At 38.0% G+C, this 22626-nt stretch overlaps 1 protein-coding gene across 1 annotated transcript in view; it reads left to right on the forward strand.

The window, feature by feature from the left end:
- NRXN1 (neurexin 1) overlaps window positions 1-22626 on the forward strand; it is a 698461-nt gene that overhangs the window by 463964 nt on the left and 211871 nt on the right. Inside the window, 1 exon segment of the mRNA XM_058420099.1 lies at window positions 473-654. Within this exon segment, the coding sequence (XP_058276082.1) occupies window positions 473-654 (182 nt within the window).

The following is a 22626-nucleotide window of genomic DNA, read 5'->3' on the forward strand; positions in this document are numbered from 1 at the left end:
CTGCTGGCCACCATCATGTATAATTTTCATTGTGTAAATAAGTAGCTGCATTTTTTTGTCAGCCATGAGGCAACAGGAATTACTTGACTTCTCCACATAGGTCCAGTTGAGGAAAGCATTTGGTTTAACTCATTCCTGTTCTACACATCACAGAAATATGTTAATCAAGCATAAGCTTAAGAACCCTTCCAGACAGATATGCATTTCTGAATCAGAGCTATGGTATTTCAAGTCGTTTCCTTTGCAATTAAATTATATTCAGTGCTGATTGCACAATATAAAACCCACTAATATTTCATTTGCTGCATAATTTTTAGAGATAAAAACCTCTTCACATTGAAGTACAGTCAATGAATCCATTTACTACATGAAAACCTGATTTTCGTGAGGCATGTGATTTCCACATGGGTTCGCACTGGTGCAAGTGGGCTGATTATGTTTATTACTTTTTTTTTTTTTTTTTTTTTAACAGCGGGGACAACATATATCTTTAGCAAAGGTGGTGGACAAATCACTTACACGTGGCCTCCCAACGACCGGCCGAGCACTCGAGCGGACAGACTGGCAATAGGGTTTAGCACTGTGCAAAAAGAGGCTGTGCTGGTGCGAGTGGACAGTTCTACTGGCCTTGGAGATTATTTAGAGCTGCATATTGTAAGTATCAGCACCAAAGGTGTGAGATTTCTTCTTTTCTTGGTTGTTCTTGCATTTGTTGGGTTTAAATTATTTTGTTTGACTGTAATTATAGCAGTTAATGAACCTTTTGGGGTCAATAGTGAGCTAAATGATACTGGTTTATTGCATATGATGGTGTACAGAGTCTCAGACATACTCAAAATGCCTTTCATTTACTATAGTGCTACTTTTCATGGCTTTTCAATTAAAAATCATACTGGGATACCTGTACAGACAGAGCAGTTTATTGCAGTGTAATTACACGGAACAGAATTTAGCAGTGTCAGAGGAAGGATTTAATCTGGAATCTAATGGTGGAATTGCAGTGTATCACATCTGACTGTGCTTATTGTTAATATTAGAATTTGTCCTTTGATTTCACCGTTCTTTTGTGATGGTAAATCTTAAGCAGAAAGAAACACTGTCAGGCTAGGAAGTCTTAAAAAGTAATTTCTGCTGCCTTAAAGCAAGGAACTAGCAATCAAAATTGAAAGCATATAGAGTTTTATGGTGTCATAAATGATCAATTGAGAAAAACATAACTAAAGCAGTATAAAATTCTGTTGTTTAGGCTAGTCTGAACTTTGTTAATGTGCTAGTTTGATTTTTATTTGAGAATGTCTCTACTTTCAGGAACAGTTGAGATCCTTTTGAATGAAATTACTTATTGATCAATAACCAATTACACTTTTACCCTCAGCAAACATTCAGCAGTGATAATTTTCAAAATTAGGTGGGCTTATGGTATTCAATCTTCCCAGACTCCTTTTTTTTCTCTGAAGGCTCTCTTACATTGTGCACAAAGGTGGTGTTTTTTGGTTTTTTGTGGGTCTTTTTATTTATTTATTCGCTTGAGGAAATAAACAAAGAAAGAAAACCTTAAATAAAATTCAGAGGTTGTCTATACCCTTATCTAACATTGAATTGCATGGACAAAATAGTTGGCTGGTATTGTGTAATCTTAGTTTAAAAATGTGAACCAAGCAACTTGTCCCAGGTGCCGGAAAAATGGAGAGCCTGCATATTTCAAGGCAAGTATTGTGTTGCTAGATAGAATTTAAATATTTGCTTTGCCAACATCAGGTGCTTTGTTGTAATTTACCTCTTTATTTGCAATCTCAGAGCAAATCCACCCTCTGTGGTCAGCAGAGTTATTTTCTTCTTACAGTTTTTTCTTGTTCATTAGCATACAAAGGAATGTTTTCCTTGCAGTTTTACTACACCTGAAGTCCTATCAAAACTATAATATTTTCTCTTCCACCTAGCCATGATATTTCTATTTTAAAGCAAACATATCCATTAATGATGAGTTTGAGATCAAAAATTATTGTTTGCTCCTAAATGTTCGTGGTTTTTAATCTTTTTTTTTTTTTTTTTCCCCTCAAATAACTTCCTTATACCCATGCTGTAGCAAAAGATGGTAAAATAAAAGAACAAGTGAGAGTTTTCTATGGTCAGAAACACAAGTAGATTAATAGGGATGGGGAAAATGATAAATTATACTTTAATGGTTCTTTTGAAAAGAACCACTAAAGCAGCAAAGCCTTTTATCATCCTGCTTTGTGAGGTGATATTGGCCTCCCCCTGCTGCCTGCGCAAGGGACTTTGGGAATCTCCCTGAAGTCTGTTCTGCTTCAGAGCAAAATGGTAACTGTGTGAAATTTCACTGGAATGAGGTTTGACCTACTCAGCGCAGCTTCAGTGTAGTCTGTCCCTAGAGTGGAGATACTGGGGGATTGACCTGAAATCCTAAGACATTTGGCAAGGATTTCTGTAAGGGTTGTCAATGACAGATAAAGCTTAGAAAACTACTGGAATAAAATTTCCCAGAATCTAATTCAAATAAGGATAGTATTCAAAGGGAAGTTGAAAGGCAGTATTTTCAAAAGCACTTGTGACACCAAAGACCACATATCTCATTAAAGTCAGTTGAGCGGCAGATACTTCTGAGAATTTTACTGTGAGATATCACAGTTATAAAAATTAAGAGAACATAGAAACAGGGAGGTCTATTTATATGTTATATTTGAAAAAATAGTTAATTGTATCTAAATGTTTCCATATTGGCAGCTATCGTGTTAAACTGTAATTAAAACAGTAGGAGAGGTTTGTCATTCAAAACTTCCTTTTTCACCAATGCTGAGATGACACTAGGAGTTGTCTTATCTACTAAACAACCAGAAACATGCTATAGATAATGGAAGGAAATAAAACTAGAAGGAGGAAAGTGTTTAATTCTGCATGTTCTTTTGCATGTATCCACTCACTTGTTTGTGCATGAGCAAAAAGTGTCTGTGTACCTTGAGATGCACTGTGCATGGATAACTTACCTGCTTGTGGTGGCAAAAAGAGTTGCACTGGAACTATTGTTTCAAAAATATTTAGATTATAGCCTTCACCAGCATATTGGGAGGGTGCTTGAGAGCTTTGAGGTAGTTTGCTTTTAACCTTCTTAATTCTAGAAATGGAAGAGGAAATTACAATTAAATTATGATACTTCAGTGTGTGCTTGCCCTCCTTATTCTTCTGTTTACTTAAAAACAATGTTAACTTAATAATGAAATCAAGCTTGTATCAAATTCTGATTTTAAAAATTGCTGCTTGATCATCTGAATCACAGCTTTGGTGTTAAGTTGGGAACATATTTAGTTAAAGTAATCATTTAACCTCTCCAAATAACCATTGTTATGAGAAACATTTCTAAAAATGTGTAGTCTGCATTGCTACCAGATGCTTAACAGTTCCAGTGCAAATATTTTAAATTCCAAGATAGATTATTATAAAACTCCACCTGCACTGTAGCAGAATAAATAGAAAGGACTGTTTGTGTGTATCATACATATGCAACACAGTACTTCAGAAAAGGGAATTTTAAATGTTTTAGTCATTCAGAGCTGCAGAAATTAGCTTTCATTTCAATCACTTGGCTTCTCATATGGAAATGGTCTCTTGTGCTGTCTCTGCTGGGAGATCTAGTTCAAGAGGAAATAGATATGGCACCTAAAAGTCTACTGCCACTTCCTCTCCTGTTGATGGATAAATGAAGGACAGATAGCTCTGATAATTACTGCAAGCTTCCTTTCTTTCTTCTTTTCATGACATCGTCTGCATCTGTCTATCCATGTCACATGGAAAAAGGCAGCAGATTTTCATGTAGTGTTCAATTAATCACCATGTGTACTCCTGTCCTTAACTTTTTGTCTGACTTCTAGTACCCTTAGGTAATTCTGTTACTGATTCCTGTTCCTACTTCTGCTGTTCTTCTCTTTCCACTCTGTTATCCCATATCATGAGAAAACAAAGTGTAGAAATATATGAATGTCATTGTCTTCCACAGACACTGTGCTGGTTGCTACCTCAAATTTTTAGCTTTCCTATGGTGAGGAACAAAGCGCAGTTATACAAAAATATCACCTCAAGGAAGTCCTGTTAAATTGCTCTTTCTCTCAACGCTGGTTGTCTTGGTTTGAAAGGATAGGTATCTGCTAGGGAGAGGCAGGCCTCTCTAGGAATGGGTAATTCCAATTCCTTCCCTCTATGTTATTATAATTTGGAAGATTAAAAAAAAAACTTTTCAGTCAGAGCTATGGGGAAAGGAATAACTGTCCTTTACTAGTAAATGTAACAGGACAGACAAACTACAACAGCAATTATAATAATAATAAAAACAGAACCAAGAACGCTGAGGGGCTTTGTCTGACAAGCCCTGGGCAGTCTGATCTCTTGGGGACCCAAGAGCACCAAACCAAAACGGTGGAAACTCCGGTGATGATGGCTGGAAACGGTGGGTTGTCCTGGCAGGCAGGGGGGTGTCCCGGCAGGCAAAGTGAGCAGTGCTGGAGAAGCCGTGATGGCTGGACCCGGGCTGACCCAAAATCCAGCAGGGCAGTGAAAACCTCCGAATTCCTGGGTGCTCCAACAGATGATAGAATTCTCAGGACCAAACCCCTCCATTAACCATGGAATCCACACAGCTAGCTGTCGCCCGACCGTCCTCCCCGGAAAACCGAGAGCCAAAAAGAACCACCACCCTCAGCTCCTGGGAGCCTTTCCCTCCCGCTAAACTAAGTGATCTACCTCTTTTGTACGGGTTAAGCACCCTTTAACTATCAGTATTTAGTCTCCTAGCAACTTATGGGGGGAAAAATTCCACAGGAAAACTTAACCCTCACCACTGGTACTATAGGAAACTGTAATTCTCCTGTATTGCACAAGGGCTATCTTCTCTGTTTGAGAAGAAGGACATACCTCCATTAACAGACTTCAACCATTATAAAAAATATGTAAATTATGCCACATTTCCATCTTTCATTGTTAAAATGAAAGACTTTATAACAAAATGTTAGATTTTTTTATGCCTGATGGAAAGAATCAGCAGTTTCTGTGTCTTTGTCTGTGTTGTTTGTTTGAAAATCAAAGTACTTGCAGAGCAAAAAGCAGCTGTTTTTATGGTTATAGCTGGTATTGAAGTTGAGAACAAGAACTTTGTATGGAGCATAAGGCCAGCAGAGCGTTCAAATGCATAAAGCTTTGGCATTCCAGATGTGCTGGCTTGAAAGCAAAACCAGACAGAGACTACAAGTCAGAAAAAAAAATTAACAGGAGAGAAAAAAAGTAAAATAAAATAAAAGCAATAGTATAAAAGGTCACTGACAGAGTCACAATACAACCTGACACCGTGGTGATAGCAGTCCAGATGAAGTGGTCTTGTTGAAGCAGTGTTCCTGCAGAAAGGTCTGGTAGCTCTTGTCCTCTGGGAATCCAGTGGGTAAGGCTGCCTGTGCTGCCCCAAATCCCAGATTATATCCAGGTGGGAATGCTTGGCTCCTCCCCCTGGGCAGAGCATCTCACAATGGACTGATATCATTTTATCAGTCTTGCAGTGGGTCTTGATTGCCCATTAAACAGAGATAGCTCCTGGAGGGAGTTATCTATGAGTCATGCAGCAGGGCATTGATGGGCCATTAACAGAAGATAGTCTGGAGGGAGGGGGCAAGGGAAACACTGCCCAACCTAATTTCAACAGCTCATGTAGATGATGATAGAATACATACTTTGGGCACATCTTACATTGTAATTTAGGACACCAGAAAAGACACCCAGCCTAGGGCACACAAACTACTTCAGCTGAACTGGTCACTATTCCTAACTCAAGCAGGGTGAGAATGTACTACTTAATCTCATTTACAGGTATGGACCTGCTGAATTATGTGAAGTGGTGATGATCATTCTGATAGGAAACATTCAGAGGTCTATAATAAGGCAGATGTGGCAATGTTTAGAATGTCCCAACCCTCTCTGAGGGAATAGTGGGGGGGAAATGCCCTGTGATTCCAGTGAGAGAACAGTGACAATCTGTCTGCACTTAGGATATAGAAAACATATCAAAATAAAAAGAAAGAAAATTCAGGGTAGATTGTAGTAGATATTTTTTGTTTCATTCTATTTTATGTCACTAGGAAACAATATTTTAGGGGAAACATTAACCAATAAGATTAACACTGTGATGATAAAGCATGGAAAATTACCTCAAGAGGTGTACTAGCACATTACCTGAAAAAGTATGGTATAATTAAAACAGATGGTATCCATATATGCAAGGCACAACACAATTAACCTGAAGTACTGTGAAGATGTAGCATTACTGGCATGATGGATTAATCAATATTGTCCTTAGACTTCCAAGATGTGTTTGTGAGGCCTTCAGAGTTACAATTAATGACTGAGGTGAACAGTCATGAGAGAGGAAAGATTGTATATCTTAGAGGAAATAGAGTTTTGGATCACGAGTAAACCCAGTTCATTCTCTTTGTCCCAAATATTTACATACTATGTAAATCTAAATATATATTGTGGAAATGGTATTTATTTGATTTTTTTTTTTTTTTTTTTTTTTTTTTTTAATTTTCAGGAATTGTAAGATGAGTGTTATTTCTGACTCCCTTCCCTCTGTCTCTTAGTTATACATATGCAATACTCTGGTACACCAGGCTTTTAATGGCAGAATCTGTTAGACTTTATTGTACATATCTATAAAATATGGATAGTTTTAACTTACGCAAGTGAACCTCAAGTGAACAGAAGGAGAAAAATTCAAGTGAGGATCAGAATTCTGTGTTTGAGTGTACCAAGGAAAGAACTGCAATATTTTATGATAAATGCATTTGTTATTCTCTTTTGAATACTTTACATGTCTTGGGCTTAATGTCTAATGGAAAGTCAATTGATTTTTATTGACTTGGTTGTATTTGGATTAATTCCGAGTGGGCTGGATGTACTTTCAGTGAGACTGATGATAAAAATACTTTTGATTTTAGTGGTGTATTGGAGCTAATTAATTTTCCCAGGAAGATTTTAATAATATTTTAAAAATAATATTTCTAGAATATTATTTCCTCTAATAATCATCATTTAAATCTAGATTTTCTTATTATTATGCATACCTATGGAAAGCAAAGCTTTGGGAAGGCCTGTGGTGGCTTGTATGTTCATGAAACAATAATGAGTTTAAAATTTAATTATTCACATCCAGGAAGAGATTAAAAAAAAAAAAAAAAGAAAAAGGGCAGACCTAGTTTTCAGAAATCTGATATTTTAGAAGTGCTGAACATGAACAACAGTGGCTAAAGTCAATGGAAGCTGAACGTAGTCAGCACCTCTGAAAACCAGGTCAACATCATCACCAGTTAAGTGGGCATTAGGGAACACTTGGGAGCCCTGGAAAGGCTTTAGACCATTACGTTTATCAGAGTTGAGATTTTTAAATAATCTGCTACCTTGAAGCACAAGAAAATTTCATAAGGCTGATGTTATCTAATCCAGAATTCTGTTATTATTGGATATTTATTATCCATATAGATGGGATGTTTATTTATGATTTCTTTTTTCATTTATATATGTGAATGTAAAATGCTATAGGAAGGTTAACTTATGGACTATGATTGGTTTCTTTGGGGAACATAAAACTCAACTACCAGACTATATGTTAACCTTTAAACTGAAAAAAAAAACAACAACAACAAAAAAACCCCACAACTATGGAAGTAGGATTCCCAGACTTGCTTATGGGTTTGAATAAAAGAAAGCAGTGCAATCAAAGAAGACTCATTTATGGGACTAGACAGGCAGGTGAGAATGCAATTCAAAGCACACAAGCATTAAGTTAATTAGAATGGGAGCAATGAATTAATCTAGGGAATTTGTGCTAAATGCAGCAATCATTTACCTCACTGATCAGGTTAAACATCTAACTTTGTAGGAAAGAAAATAAATGAATCACCGAGATGGTCAAGTTATGCCTTGAAACCGTGCAGTTAAGTTATTCTTTTGCATTAGGAGAGACAAAGATTGAAAAACCTCTGAAAAGGTCTTTTATTATATAAGATATTTGTTAATGCCTCATCTTGAATACTCTGCACAATCTGTTATTGCTCACTGAGCAGCGGTGGTCTGTTCTTGCCATAAACAGACCAAATTGCTGAGGAAAGGTTATGGAAATGTGCTATTTCTGGCACAGAACAGACGGATACCTTACTGTATGAAAAAAATATGAATGGAATTTGTACAGCTGATATAATTAAGCAGTTTGACTCTGACTGCCCATCTTGGAGCACTGCAAGGAGAAATCCTGTTGTTTTATGGAAGGTCCAGTATTCCAGTGTCATCGGTCTGATCTCCCAGCTGATTGCCTGGTTCTTCAGAGCAGAAATGTGCTTGAGAGAGGCAGCTCCTTTCATTGTCTCCCTCTAACTTGGGATAAAATAGAAATTCTCTCTTCCTTCTATCCAGCAAATAACCCCTTTATGCATCCTGCTCTTTTTGTGCTTTTGGGAGAATACAAGCTTCCTTCCCAAAAAAGCATGCTGTATAATGGGGGCCAGCCCCTTGACCGGAGAAAGTTGCACAGCCAGTAGGACCCAAATTCCCAGCTAAAATACTGTGTCAATGGCACAAGGCTCCAGCCTTCAGCAATGATGAGCCTCCTCAAGTGTTTCTTTCTATAAAAGGTATAAAGCTTGGCTGAAGGTGGGTAGATTTTAAAACACTTCTGGTGTGCCCGCGTATATCAGAATCAGCTGAAAACAATGTAGAAAGAATTGCATGTGGCTGTGGCATTGAATGAAATTGCCATACAGATCAGGTAGTAGATTCTAAATTCCCTTCTGATCCCACATATCTCAAAATTACACTGGAAAATGAATCCTTCTGTTGTCAGAACTGCTTAAGATCCAGAACTTTGGTTCTGAATTTGGTAGCAGTTCTTCCTATGACTTTACTGTTGCAGACTGTGCACAAATGGAACCTTAGATCTTGCACAAGAGAACGTAAACATGGGATTAAATTTTCTTGTTGAGCTTTAAAAAGCACCAAGATTAGGAATAGAAGGGGTTTGGCCTGGGTCATGTTATATTAATAACAAAAACTCTGCATTTTTAGAATTCAAGTGGACCAATTTGGAAAAGCAACCACAAGACCAAGCATATTTAATTAGCACAAACTTGAAGAGGCTCATGACCTCTTCATAAAACTCCTCTAATTTTCTACATTGTCCTTTTAAAGCTCTGAAGTACTCTATGGATTACATCCAGTCATATTTTCAGGGATTATTTCTTTCTCTTCCCTTTTCCTTCTTCCCTAACTTGTTCTTCTGCCATGTCCTCAAACACAAATTTTTTTGTTGTACAAATTCAGCAGTCCCAGTGAATCCCAATGAAAAAGGGTGGCAAATATCCAGGGGTCTCAGAGATTACAAACCTTTTCTTTCCCATGAAATGAGACATAGGAAGGAACAGGGGAGTCACCTCAGGCGGTGACTGTATGGTGTACTCACATGGAAGAACTTCTTGATGAGAACCATTGATAAGTTCCACTTAATTAAAAAACAAAAGCACCAACAACAAAGCAAATAAGCATGTGGCTAGAATTAGGAGGTATATCCTTTGGTGTCTATGTCTTCCACATATAATTCAGGAAGGAGGATGCAGGAATTAGTTTATGATATACAGATAAATAAATAGACCATCTTGCCTCCCACCTTTTCTAGTTAACGCTATCCCCTCTCATTGACGTTTTAGATCCATCACAATCTAATCACATACTTGTAATTCAAAATTCCTGGCACTGGCTACTAGCCAATATCCTTGTATATGAAGGTTGCAGATATTTTAATAACTTGGCACCAACTCTCCCAGAACATTGCCATGTATAAAAAGTGCTGATGAAAAAATTAGCAAGCATTTTAGCAACTTTATTAAGATTAAAAGGATATTTGACTATTTGAAGTAGCAGAACCATTGAGGTGTTCACTGTAACCTGGCTGATCATCCAAATGAAGAAGGAACTGAAATGCAGGAAATTATTGTCATTATTTGGAGAATGAGAGCTCTGGATAACTGAGAGTGAAATCAAAGAGCAGGCTACTTCTGTCCACTTATCCTATGGGGTTAATATTCAGCTTATTATATTTAGACCTAGATTTAATAGCTTCTATATTAAATGTTTGTATTATTTTATATATATGTAAAATAAGCATATACAGTTTGTTATACGTAGTCATATAGGAGAATCAGCCCAGATAATATTTCCAAGCTTAATCCTGCCTGGTTCTTGTCTAATTTTGGAGAAGCACAAGGAGATTTGTACTCTCTCCTCCCTGCTGGGCATGCCTGGTGCAACACCAAGTGGAAGGCATGCTGGAGACAGGTTTCAGGCACTTTCAGCTGGCAATGTGTGGTTTGGGAAAAAAAAAAGAAAGGACAGACTGGAGCAATGGCATCACATTCAGCATATCCTAGACTATGCTTTTAAGCTCCTAATGGCACCTTGAATAAGGGGCAGTGACTCTCAGACTGCTGTTGACCACTGAAGAAGGGCCACGTTTGCACAGGACAGATCAGAGTTGGTTTCCTACAAATAAAAGCCAGAATCCAAAATCTGGCCCATTAACTCCCTGTCTTTTAAATTTATGAGTTCTAAGTGAAGATAAGGATGAAGTGTGCACTGCAGCACAAAGTTCCAGTGTAGCAGTTTCTCAGTGGACATGCAGTGTGAACAATATTATTTTTAATACCAGTGAGAGTGATTAGCCTATTGATGCAGAACAAGACAAGGGCAAAGTGCTGCTGGTGACCTGAAGGGATTCTGATCCTAACTCCAAGTAATTCTCATCCCACCGCTTCCACTATTGATTTGTTTGAAAATACTGCAGAAATATGACTAAGTACAAGTAGGATCTACGTCAAGCCAGAAAACTACTGTTAGAAGGTAAGGTGCAGAAGCAATTTTACAGAGCCTGCTGCTTTTCTTCAGTCATTTGTTTAAGTAAATATTGCTAATATAGTTAATCACTTTGTACAAATAAGGAAAGCTCATCTTAATACTTTTCTGGTCTTGTGAGATACTACCTTAATTGTAACTCACAATTAGTTAATTAGACCACTTACTTAATTCAGGTTTTGCTCTGTGAAGCCTCAGTGTCATCACCAGATTGAAAACTTCTTTTCATATTTAATGCTAGTTTGCTTTTTTCCCTTCTAGACTGTTTAATGGTTTTGAGCCTTTCTCCCTGTTTCCTTACATCACTGTATTAGTGAGAAGGAACTGGAATAAAATCACTGGATGGGTGTAGGGAAGGGTGGAACTTGGACACACAGGGCTTAGCTCCTACTGTCATCCAATTAAGTTACTTAACTTTTGTAGTCTTTGGCACTAGTTCATTGTGCTAGGGTTTGCATGCAGGAAACAGAGACAGGGCAGGGAATTTATTTGTATTTTCTGAAACCCTGGCTGCCAGTTGTATCTTCATCTTCCTTTCACTTACTTGCCTATGCTCTTTAATCACTATCTCTCTTACCTGAACTTGCCACCCTTGACATCAGTGCATCTCCACTGCTGGTGGTTCATTGAGCAGCCTATTGCTTTCTCTCCCAGCAACAACCTTAGGTGTACAGTATTTGCCTTCCCTTTGAATCTAGCAGTGATTCTTCCTACTTGAGAGTGGGCTGCTGCTGGTGGTGGGTGTGGGGGGTTTTTTTGTTTTGTTTTTGTTTTCTTAGATCATACCACTCAGAGAAAATTCCTGTAACAGGAAAAGACAGGATAAAGCTTTAATGAACTGATACTGTCAGTGTTCTGTGTTCTGGTGGCTTATGTTTAATGTAACAATCCCACTAACAACAGGTGAGTTTCCCTGCTAAGTGTTTGGAGAGGCTTAAATATCTTGCTGTTTGTGAAAGCCCATTTACACTGAAACATGGTAATGCTTCAGAGGGTGGATTAGCTGAAGGAACTGACTCATGCATTTCCTGGCTCTCGATAATTCAGCTTACACTGAATAAGGGATGCTGAGTAACAAAGAAGACACAGCCCTTCAGTTTTGCCAGTTCTCCGTGAAATTATCCTGAAGCCTTCAGTGCAGCAGCATGAAGCTACTAATGTGGCTTTAACTTCTCATGTTGGAATTTCTAGGTGATGATCTATGCCTAGTCAAGGGTGAAATGTAAGTCCAGATGTTCCCTCAGGGAGATGTAAATTGCACTTGCTGCTGCAGCATTACACATTCATTGTGGGCTAGGAAAGATACCTGTACAGGACTGGGAATTCTTCCCTCTGTTATTCCATCGTTGGGTTGGGTACTCCTCCTCATCCCAGGCCTCTGGATTGAAGGATGAGGATGAGCATTACAGCAGATATCATGCTCCACTTTGGGTTCAGGATCTCCTACTTTAGTTCAGTCCTCCCTCTTGATGGACTTGGAACTTACTACCTACAAACCAAATGCAACAGACTGCATTCTTCCTTTCTGCTCTGAAACCCCATTAATGTCCTTGTTCCCCATATGGGGCTTTTTTCCCTGACCCAGTGAATTCCAGGGAACAATGGAGAGTTCCTGGGGCAAAAGTACTTAGCGTTTCCCTGGCATAGCAGATGGAACTTTTAAGACTGTCAGCAGATTATGTAGCATTATGTACTTTCTCATTTAGGGACAATCTCGAAGAGCATTATCATACATGAAGCTACTTTACACTAACTTCTACAAACCAAAATAAAAAGTGGAAGGATTATTCTAGAGTGCCTTAACAACCACTCAGCATATTTGATAATGCCACTGCTGTCGGTATCATACTCACCACAATGTTTAATAGCTGAACAGATGCCATTCACGTGGTAGGCAGCAGCAGGGAGTCCCATTTGACAAGTTGGTTTTGGTTTATTTCCTTCCCGGAGAGCCTTCTCTGATATCCCAGGTTTCTGTAGCATTTTGATTTGCTACTTAGCAAACAGAAAAAGGCAAGGGAATTCTTTATTGCTTGTTTCCAAAGCAAACAGGGTTTTGACATTTCAGTGAATGTGCTATGAAATTCATAATAAAGCTCATATAAAACATGTTTTAATGTCAAATTGCCCACCCTTGGTCTGGAAAAAGTTGGGGTTTAGCAGGAAGCATATACCCACATTCATGGACTGTTTGTAGGACAGCGACTATGCTGGCTTTTGGAGGTGACTTTGCATTTGAGGATTTTTATTTTCTTTTAATTGCAAGACTTTGTATATACAACTGGAAGTCACTTTGCACAGTGGGCAGTAACTCTTGGCTATAGTAGTGCCATGGGATGCTGCAGCTGTTTGGTGCTTCTAGATTGGCTCTCCATGGAACAATACAGAGGAACATTTTGTAAGACTTTCCAGTTTTTTAATTGCTTGCCTAGAAAAACACCTGAGTATGTACTCTGAGGCTAAAAGAAGATGGCTCTGTTGTTAATACATTCTGAAAAATCAGAGGAGATAATGAAACCATGGCTATATGATTTGGGTATTTCTTTCCAAGAAACATATAAAAATAATATAATTGAGATGGAAACAAGACTAAAAGTGCTGCAAAACTCATGTTATCCATCACATATTGCCTCATCCATAAATAAATACAGAAACTCCCTTGGTTATATTTCTTTATTAATGTGGTTATATACTTAAAGATAGGTCCTGCCAAGGGTGAAATTAATGGGAAATGTCTTCCCTAGAGCTAAAACTTGTCACAACTTAGTGCTAAGCTGAGAGATTTTCCTTTGGAAGATATTTAAGATTTCTGGGGGTTTATTCCTAATGTACGTTTTGAATATTTTGCTGGCTATTTAAACTGATATTCTTAAAACATTGGTTTTCTTTTCTTTCCTCTTGCTTTTCACTGCATATTCAAACTCAAAAAAACACCAGCACGTCTCCTTGTCACAGCTGTAGCGCGGTACATGATGACACCAAGCTGTGCCAGTGTGGGAGGAGGGGAGACAGGGGTTGCAAGCACTGTGGAGAACTGATTAAAATTCAAAATGAGCTTGATAAAGTGGAAAAATAATCTGAAATCAGAAGGATGAATTTCTACAAAGGAAAGTGCCGATCCCTGTACCTTAAGATGGAAAAATCAAATGCACAGCCATAAAATGAGGAATAATTGTGGCCTAGATGTAGTTCTACAGAAAAGATTGGGAAGTTACAGTTGATTGCAATTTGCTGCAGACACAGACAGGCATCAATCTGGGATGCACTGACAACACAGGGGGTGGCAGAGGAGGAAAACTTTGATGTTTGCACAGTTCTGCTGTGATCTTAGCTGAAGAAGGGTGTCCAGTTTTGAGTATTTGGCTTTTCAAAAGGAGGTAGGGAGAGAAGGCAGCTACTAAAAGGATCAGCAATATACTCTAGTTTATTGAATGCCCTAGTTTATTAAATTCCCAAGAAGAAAATTAAGGAGTGGGCTCTGTTTTGTTTATAAAAGAGAAGACAGAGAGTGGCTGGTCATGAAAGCCACCTTTTAGTATATACAGGTTATTAACAATCATGGCTGTGGCTAATCTGTGTTGCCTGTCTGTCAGCATAAGGTAAGAAATAGCTGGTTTAATTGCAGCAATGCTCTTGGGTATTGGAAAAAAAAAAAAAATTCTTCTTCTTAATAGCTGGTAGCGGAGCTCGCTCTGCAGGCAGGTCCTGTTAATTTATGCTTTTGAGATCAGGCTCCACTTCTATCAGCATTGGGAATGCCATGGAGATTTCTGCTGTGTGTTTCTGCTAAAGTTATCCTGGGTGTGTTCACTGTTGCCAGCAAGGGGTGGGTAGAGCAGGTTCTTCTTAGGTTGTGTGCTGCCATATATGCTGCAGTTTTTAACTGGGAGGCTTGGGTCCAGGAATGATCTAAGAGGAATTATTGGATGTAATCACAGTGAAGTTCTCTGATGTCATTCCTAAAGACAAGAAAAGAGAGAGAGTGAGTTGTTGCTGCTGAACATTTTCTTTTAATATCCATTAGTCTTAGTGTCAGCAGCAAACTCCAAGACTGCAGCAGCACCAGCTAGAACCTGACTCCCTCTGCCGTACCAACATCCCCTCTTGTTTAACACTAGAGAACTGCTTTGAGGCTAAATGTGAGAAAGAAACCTGGATTTGTAAGGCTGGGAATTGCTCTCCAGCCCCGTAAAGGCCTGTTGGTGTGTTCTTCACTGACTGTTGGCATGTGCCTCCTCGTCAGCTTGTGGGAAAGGTGGCGGTGATGTAACAAAGTTTGCCTCCTCGCCCACCTCTCAAATGTTAGCAAGTGTTTGCTTTGGTTGATGTGTAGGAGTGGTGAGGTAATTTGAACCATCCTGGTGGAAATCCAAAATAACTCCAATGGGCTAAATAGATTGCTGAGCAAAATACATTTGGCTATAATGTGAAAATAACATGCAATTGGGGTGAATTTATTTTGCAGCTTTTTGAGCTATTTGGTCAGTTCACTGGCTACAAACTTATCTGTGTGGCTCTGTGAAACATTTTTTAAGGTTTATTGTCACAATAGTGCATGAAGTTTATATAAAAGTTAAAAATAACTCACAAGTCATGGAAGATAAGTTTCCTGTTTAATTTCCAATGTCAACTTTCTAGTTTATTAATATTGCTGACTATTTGATGCACCTTTCTAATTATTTTAGTGGAATGTTGATTTTAAAAAATTCTTTGGCTATTGAGAGTTGTCACAACTACATGCTCACATTATAAAAGCTCAGTATGCTTTAAGCATGGAAGAGGTTGTATCTCTTGGCATTGTTCTCTGGGACTAAATCTCAATTCCCTGTGCATGCTGTTGTCAGATTACTGTGTTCTGGGATTTCCTCTGGAGCACCCTCCTCTAGTTACCCAGTCTCACCTCCTTCTCCCCCAAGCTGTGTCATGCAGCTTCACCAGCTTATTTTGCACTTCTGCAGTCGCAAAGGTAGGCTGTGGATTTGCTTCATTGCCTCAAAATATTAAAGTTGTCCAGACTGATAATGTATGTCCTCTCATTGAGTTGGAAGAAAAACAATGAATATATTGTTGCTGTGACTGTCAGGATTGCCACTTTATCTGTCTTGTAATGGAGATACTGTTCAGCATTTCTAATTATGATATTAATCTTCACTATCCTCTGCTAGGGGTAATATCAGGATACTGGTACATGAAATTTATTACTTTTGACCCTCAGAGGCACCAGTTACAGGCACTTCTGGTTTCCTGGCAAACCTAATTGGCTCTTTACAGTCCTTCCTTTCCTCACTGAAAATATTTGAGAGTTTTGTGATGCCTTTTTCCTGTAATGTTCAGTAACATGAAGAATCAAGACAGGGAAATGATTTTGCATGAATCATATTCTCCCACACATATACTACTGATAGGATTATCACAACCATTCCTGACATTGTTAGTTTTTGTTGGTGGTGGTGGTTTTGGGTTTGTTTTTGGTGGGTTTTTTGGTGTGTTGTTGTTGTTGTTGGGGGTTTTTTTTGTTTGTTTTTTAAGTGTGCAAGGGTTGATTTGTACATCAGAAAGGCTTTAGAAAGCTTACTGGTTTGGAATATTTTGTAATTGTTCTTTAAGGGTCAGATTGCAAGAGAGCTCCTGATCAAGGGCAGGTTACTAACCTATGGTAGGTTAGAGGTCGTAGAGAAAGCAGAGTTAAAATCATGAAATCTCTTCAGGAGGTGGAGAAGGTGGTGAAACTTCGCCTGCACCCCACTCTGCTGTGCTTCCTTGTGGGCCTGATGGATTCTAAGTGATACTAAATTATGGTGCCAAGAGAAAAAACTAGTGCTACTTCTCTTGGTCCAGTTAGGGAGGTAATAGCAGGGCTGTGACTCTTAGGGCTGATTTTTAGGCAGTTAGCAGGCTTTTCTGCTGCTGTTCAGCTGGCTTTTTTATAAACGTCCTGGTTGAGATGCTCATATTTCTTTCTTTTTGTTGTTTTTTCTCCCTATCTTAAGCACATACACCACTCAGGAAAAAAACTTTATGTGATTTCAAATTTGTTATTTCTATATGAGATAGGTTAAAATCACCAAACCTAAACTTTGCAGAAGCAAATCAAGGGTTTACTCTAGGACGTTTACTGTCTGTGAGCTCCTGTTCACTGCCAGGAGCTGGCTGCAGCAAAAGAAAGACGAGTGGTCTGATCTAGGTAGTAGTGCTCTGTAAACTGGAAAAATTAGGGGTTTTCCCAGTCTCATTTCTCAATGGAAGCCAGAATGTAGAAAATTTTCAGGGTTATGTTAGAATGTACCAGGTAGAATGCAAAGGGACTCTGCTTGGCACCAATTACCAGCTAGTGCTACCTTCAGTGGGCTGAAAGCAACCTGGATTCTTTCCCCACCTATTTCAGACTGGGACCAGATACAGACTCCCATGCTGTGGCTTCAGAACTCAACTTTTGACTCACTTTGGTAACTGGAATCTTTGTTTCATTCCTTGGTTTTAAAAATGTACAAGGTTTATTTTTCTTGCTGTGCATCAGGGAGGAGAGGGTTTTGAATTTTTTTTTATTAAATATATTAATTAAAATGTTTTGTAGTCAATTTTGCTGAAAACATATCTTCTATATATTGATGATAAAATGGTCTTTGATATGATCATTACAATTGTGGTTGCTATTGCTTGCTTTTTCTAAAATCAGGACCCATATAGCAACAACTTCCTGAAAGGTTTTTAATCAAAAGTCAGGATGGAGGCTTACTTTATATTTTGTTAAAATAAACAGAAACGTTTCCTAAATGTTTTTTGCAGAACAACTTAGAAGTGCAGGAGGCAAGAAACTTGTAGAGCCCTGCAAGAGTTGCCCAGCATTAGGGACAGATTAAAGGAAAAATGCCATGGTGCATCTGCTCTTACCATGAAACATGGCACATCCACAATTCCTAGAATCTAACGTACATTTCCAAAGGTCAAAACCTTTTCAAAGTCTGCTAATACTGCTGAATTTATCACCTTTTAGCACTATGGAATGTGTCTGAAGATATGGACCAGGGACATGATGATTAAGCATTGTAGTGATGGAAAAGACAGAGCAATTAGGTGACACATTCTCTTACATGTTGTAGTGGGTATTTTTCTAGCTATGAAAGGAGTTTACAAAATTTTTATTACTGATTACAGCTACCTGAGATGCTTTAAATTTGAATTCTCTCTCCTAGTTGCTTGATTTATAAACATAGGAAACATAATGATTCTCTTTATCAATCACTGGTTATACAACTCAAAAAAATCAGTAATTGTAACTGAAAATTAATACGTTAGAATGAAAGATGTTTGTAAAAGAAAAATTAATGGTTTAAAAATAAGTAGCCTTTTACAAGCGAGCTGCAAATCCCCTTTCTGTTTCCTGCTCAAAATGAATTCTTGTATTTCAAAGCTGTTAAGTTAGATAGAGAGCTAAGTTGTTGGGTTGGGTTTCTATTGGTTATTTCTATTGGTTATGCAATTAAGAGGGTATTTGACAAAAGTGTAAGTGGGGAAAAAGAACATTGCTCTTGAGGCAAAACATTTTGGTCACTTTTTCCTCACCTCACATTCTCTGAATAATAGAAAATAAGTAAGTGTGGTTGCCAGTAATAATTATGTTTCTTGAAAATTCAAAATATTCTTTTGATGAAGTTTGTGCCAAATAATTTGTTTCATTCTTTTCTCAATTCCAAGATATTTTTAGTGGAGCAGTGCATAGTAGAAACCTGTCACGCAGAGCATGTATTTTGAGCTTTTAAGAAATATAAACTTTTCAATTTCACATTGCTGACCTGCCACATAAAGATTTTTTTGCTGTATGGCAACAGAAAAAAAAAAAAAAAGTTCTAGCATTAGAGAGAGGTAACCCAGAGGATGACCTGGCCAACATGCAGCTCCTTGATTTTAGTTACTAATCTTAATATTAAATGAAAATAAAAATGGAAATAAGTTTATTTGGTGTTACATCACTACCCTGTTTGCTTTTTTTGAATGAAAATTTTAAATCTTAACTACTTGATTACCTTCTCTTTGATTATGAATTTAGGGTTTTAAGATCATGACAGAAATGTAATTGCAAGATATAATTTACAAGTAAGAGACATAGGATTAGTTGTTTCATACTTTTTTGCCCTCTTTTTCCTTCATTAGGCACAAGATTATGTATTTGTTCTACATTCTGGTACTGTTCCAGACCCATATAGTAGGAGCTAATTCCAATTTCAATTGTTTTAGCTATAATACATTTAGAAAACATAGCTCATGCCAAAAGCAGATACCTAAAATATGCTACGTTGGCATAAAAAAACAGAAATCTTGGATTAATTTGATATACTTTGGTTGTTGGTACCTCTTGGTGACTTTTTCAACATTTTCTGCAAGATCATGAACAGTAGGTGCTTATTTATTATTAGTAGAAGTGGTATTTTGAGGAATGCAGTGTAAGCTATATCTTACAGATATAGGACAGATAATGGAGAGAAAAAATTGTTCTGCAAGACTGTAGGAAGGGGAATGAGCAGTGCAAATATTCTTGGGCACCATCTCAGTAACAAATGCACCAGAAAAGTGTCTCTCTAGAGAAATGCAGCTCTGAAACAAGATTTAAAACCCCTGTGTGACTTTGAGGCTCATTTGTTAAAAGAAAAAAAACAAAGTGCAAGGGTTCAGAGTTTCAATTTTATTTGAAACACTTATTTAAATATACAAATCAGGAGCCCTACCTGTGTCCCCCTTTTAAAAAAAGCTTGCATGGATGTTTCAACCAAATGAGGGAAATGGGTTTTAAGATTTGCCCTGTGGGTCTTACTGGAAAGCACCAATGAATTTTTAGTTCACACCTGTGGCTTCTACACAAAAAAATATCCTGAGGAAAAGGTGTCAGACTTGATTGTTGGAAATTTTGTTATAACTGCATTATGCATCAAAATTATTATAGTGGATGACAATTTCTATTATTTTACACAAAGTCCATTCAATTTAATTATAATTTACCACTCAAGTATACCATTCTCTTCATGCTAATCTTCAAATTATTCTTGTTTTTGCTCTAATAGCTATTTATGTGTCATAGAAAGTACACCTAATTAGTACCTCTGCACATTGCTACAATTAAACATTAATCAGATTTGATTTTTAGAGTAATGTGCTACCAGTCTTCTAATCTTCTAAGTTACGACCTGATAAAAATTTCATTACCCTAGTTATAAAGTTCTCAATGGGGAAGGGATTTCCATTAAACGCATGTAATACTTAGTGGTGTCTTCCATGCGAATTTTACACTCTTTTTAACACATAAGACACATAGCTCTTCATAAATGGAAGTAGCAACACAAGCAAACTGATGCTCTAGAAATAGGGTTTAAAAAAAAAAAAAAAAATCAGTCGTGAGCTTGTCAGGAGGATCTGACTTAAATGGTTTTATTTTTTATTAATATGGGATGACAGCATTTAGTTACCATATTTTCATCTTCCCTTTCAGTTTAGAAGAGAAAGCCAGTAGATGTAAGCATGAAACAATGCATGAACTTTCAAAACTCCACCCTAACGGGGTTCGTATAAGCATCCTTGGTTTAGTCTTTTTATTTTATTTTTTAGATTCCAATTGTGGTGAGGGAAATAAAACAATCACCATTGTTTCCCAGTATGTCAGAATAGACAGATGACTGTCCTGTTGATCAGTGATTGCTGTCAAATCACTCACTGTGGCTCCTCCACTCCTGATTACTGCCACACCATGCCTTGTCCCCCCTGTCTCTGCTCCCAGACTCAGCTGCTGGTAAGTCTGGGGGTATATGACAAGGAGTGGACAGGAGGGGAATTAACTTTATCCCATACCTGAAACTTATCTCCAACTCTATTAACTTGCTTCCAATGGTGAAAAATCCTTTTTGAATCCTCGGAAGTTCAGAGGAACAATATGGAATGAGCTCTGGGCCATAGGTTAGCTCTCCCAGATCATCTTCAGCTTAGAGGCATTTCTTACACTTTTTTCTTCAGAGAGTTAAACCCCTTCTCTTCATTCAATAGAAGAGTTAAAAGATAATTTGGATCTAGGCAAGGGCACAGCAAAGACAGTAGATAACCTGTTAGCAGAGCTTTGGGTTGGAACTGGAAAGATTCCAACTTTCATTCTGATCCTTAACAGGTTTAATTAACACTGTTTCTTACTCAGGCTTATTGCACTGCCAGACCAGATTTGTTTAATGCTCTAGCATTCCTACCCCATGCAAGGAGCTTATAAAGGCGGCATTCAATTTTGAATTTTTGTTAAAATCATTGTGATTTCATGCATGTTTTCTTGGATATTTCCCAGAAACTTTAGACTATTCAACCAGTTATATCAAAATGATGGGACCAATACTTCTGGGGGGAGGGGTGGGGTGGGGAGTTGCTACTTATGAAGCTGTCTTTTCCTTAAACTAATAATGTTTCTGGCTCAGAACAAAAAGGGGTGTAATTGGCAGCCTATTCAAAGGATGGGTCATGTTTTGTCTGTTGTACTTGTGCAAAAAAGTTGAAGTTTCTTGGTTCCTCACGGGTGATCAGAAGTCGGGCCTAGTGTGAGTATGGTGCGAAGGGAGGGTTTGGGGCTCTTGCAGTAACACTCTGGAGCTGGAGCTCTGCTCCATCAAGATCTTGTGAAACTTGGAGAGGTTTAAGTGATCGTGCTTGAAGTGATGGATCCCAAGCTCTGCTCCTCTAAGAACTCTGTTCTTGTGAGCTGAGCAAAGGTAGTAGTGGCTCTTCTCCACCCCTCTTGGAGAACAATGTTGTATGTGATCAGCAGTGTAAAATGTGCCTTGGACACCAGTGTTCCGCATTCAGGAAGGGATGCCTCATCCCCAGGGAGCTGCCACCATGGCCTAGTCTCTTCCGTGATGGACTGGGAAACATGTGCGGTGTTACTGTGAACACACAGGCTGCGGACTGAAAAAATACACAAAGATATGTAATGTCCCCATAAAAAGAATTATTTCCTTCAAGTCTATAGGAAGGATGCTAAATGTGAGTTATGCTGTTTTCTAGAACACATAATGTAGTATAAGAGAAGAAAATCCCTTGTTTGTACTGTTCTGTCTAATTGAAGGCTGTGCCCATTGTCACTGGTTTTTTTTCCCCCTTTAAATTGCATATAGTGACGACTCATTTTTTTATGATGTAGCTACCAATGGTTCCCTTCTGCTACATGTCTGTAGAAATATTCATGATTATTTGATTATGCCAAGGTTCAGTGGCTCTCTGATTTAATTCTTTAGCTATTGCATCACTCATTGCTTGCCATCAAAATTATACTAAGCCCTTTTCCAAAAAGGTTGGTTTTGGTTGGGTGGTGTGTTTTTGTTTTTTTTTAATTTATTTCCACGACTTTAATGAAGACTAAATACCTGGTATTTTGGTGAGGTCACCAAGGAATTCTACTGGAAAGATTAATCATAATGTTTAAGGATGATTTTAGAAGGAAGAAAATAATTTCATCTTTCGAAGACTATTTGGAATAAGGGAGTAAGATGTCACTCAAAAATTAAAAATAATTTTAAAAAAAATCAAACCAGTTATTTCTCCTATACCTCCAAAGACAGGGCTCTGAATTAACTTCCCTTCAGATCCCTCCCCCAGAACTACTTTTTCTAGTCTTGACATCTGCTGTTTTTTTCAAATAGCTGTGGGCACAGG

This window comes from Hirundo rustica, chromosome 3 (genome assembly GCF_015227805.2).
Source record: "Hirundo rustica isolate bHirRus1 chromosome 3, bHirRus1.pri.v3, whole genome shotgun sequence".
In the NCBI taxonomy this organism is placed as follows: domain Eukaryota; kingdom Metazoa; phylum Chordata; class Aves; order Passeriformes; family Hirundinidae; genus Hirundo; species Hirundo rustica.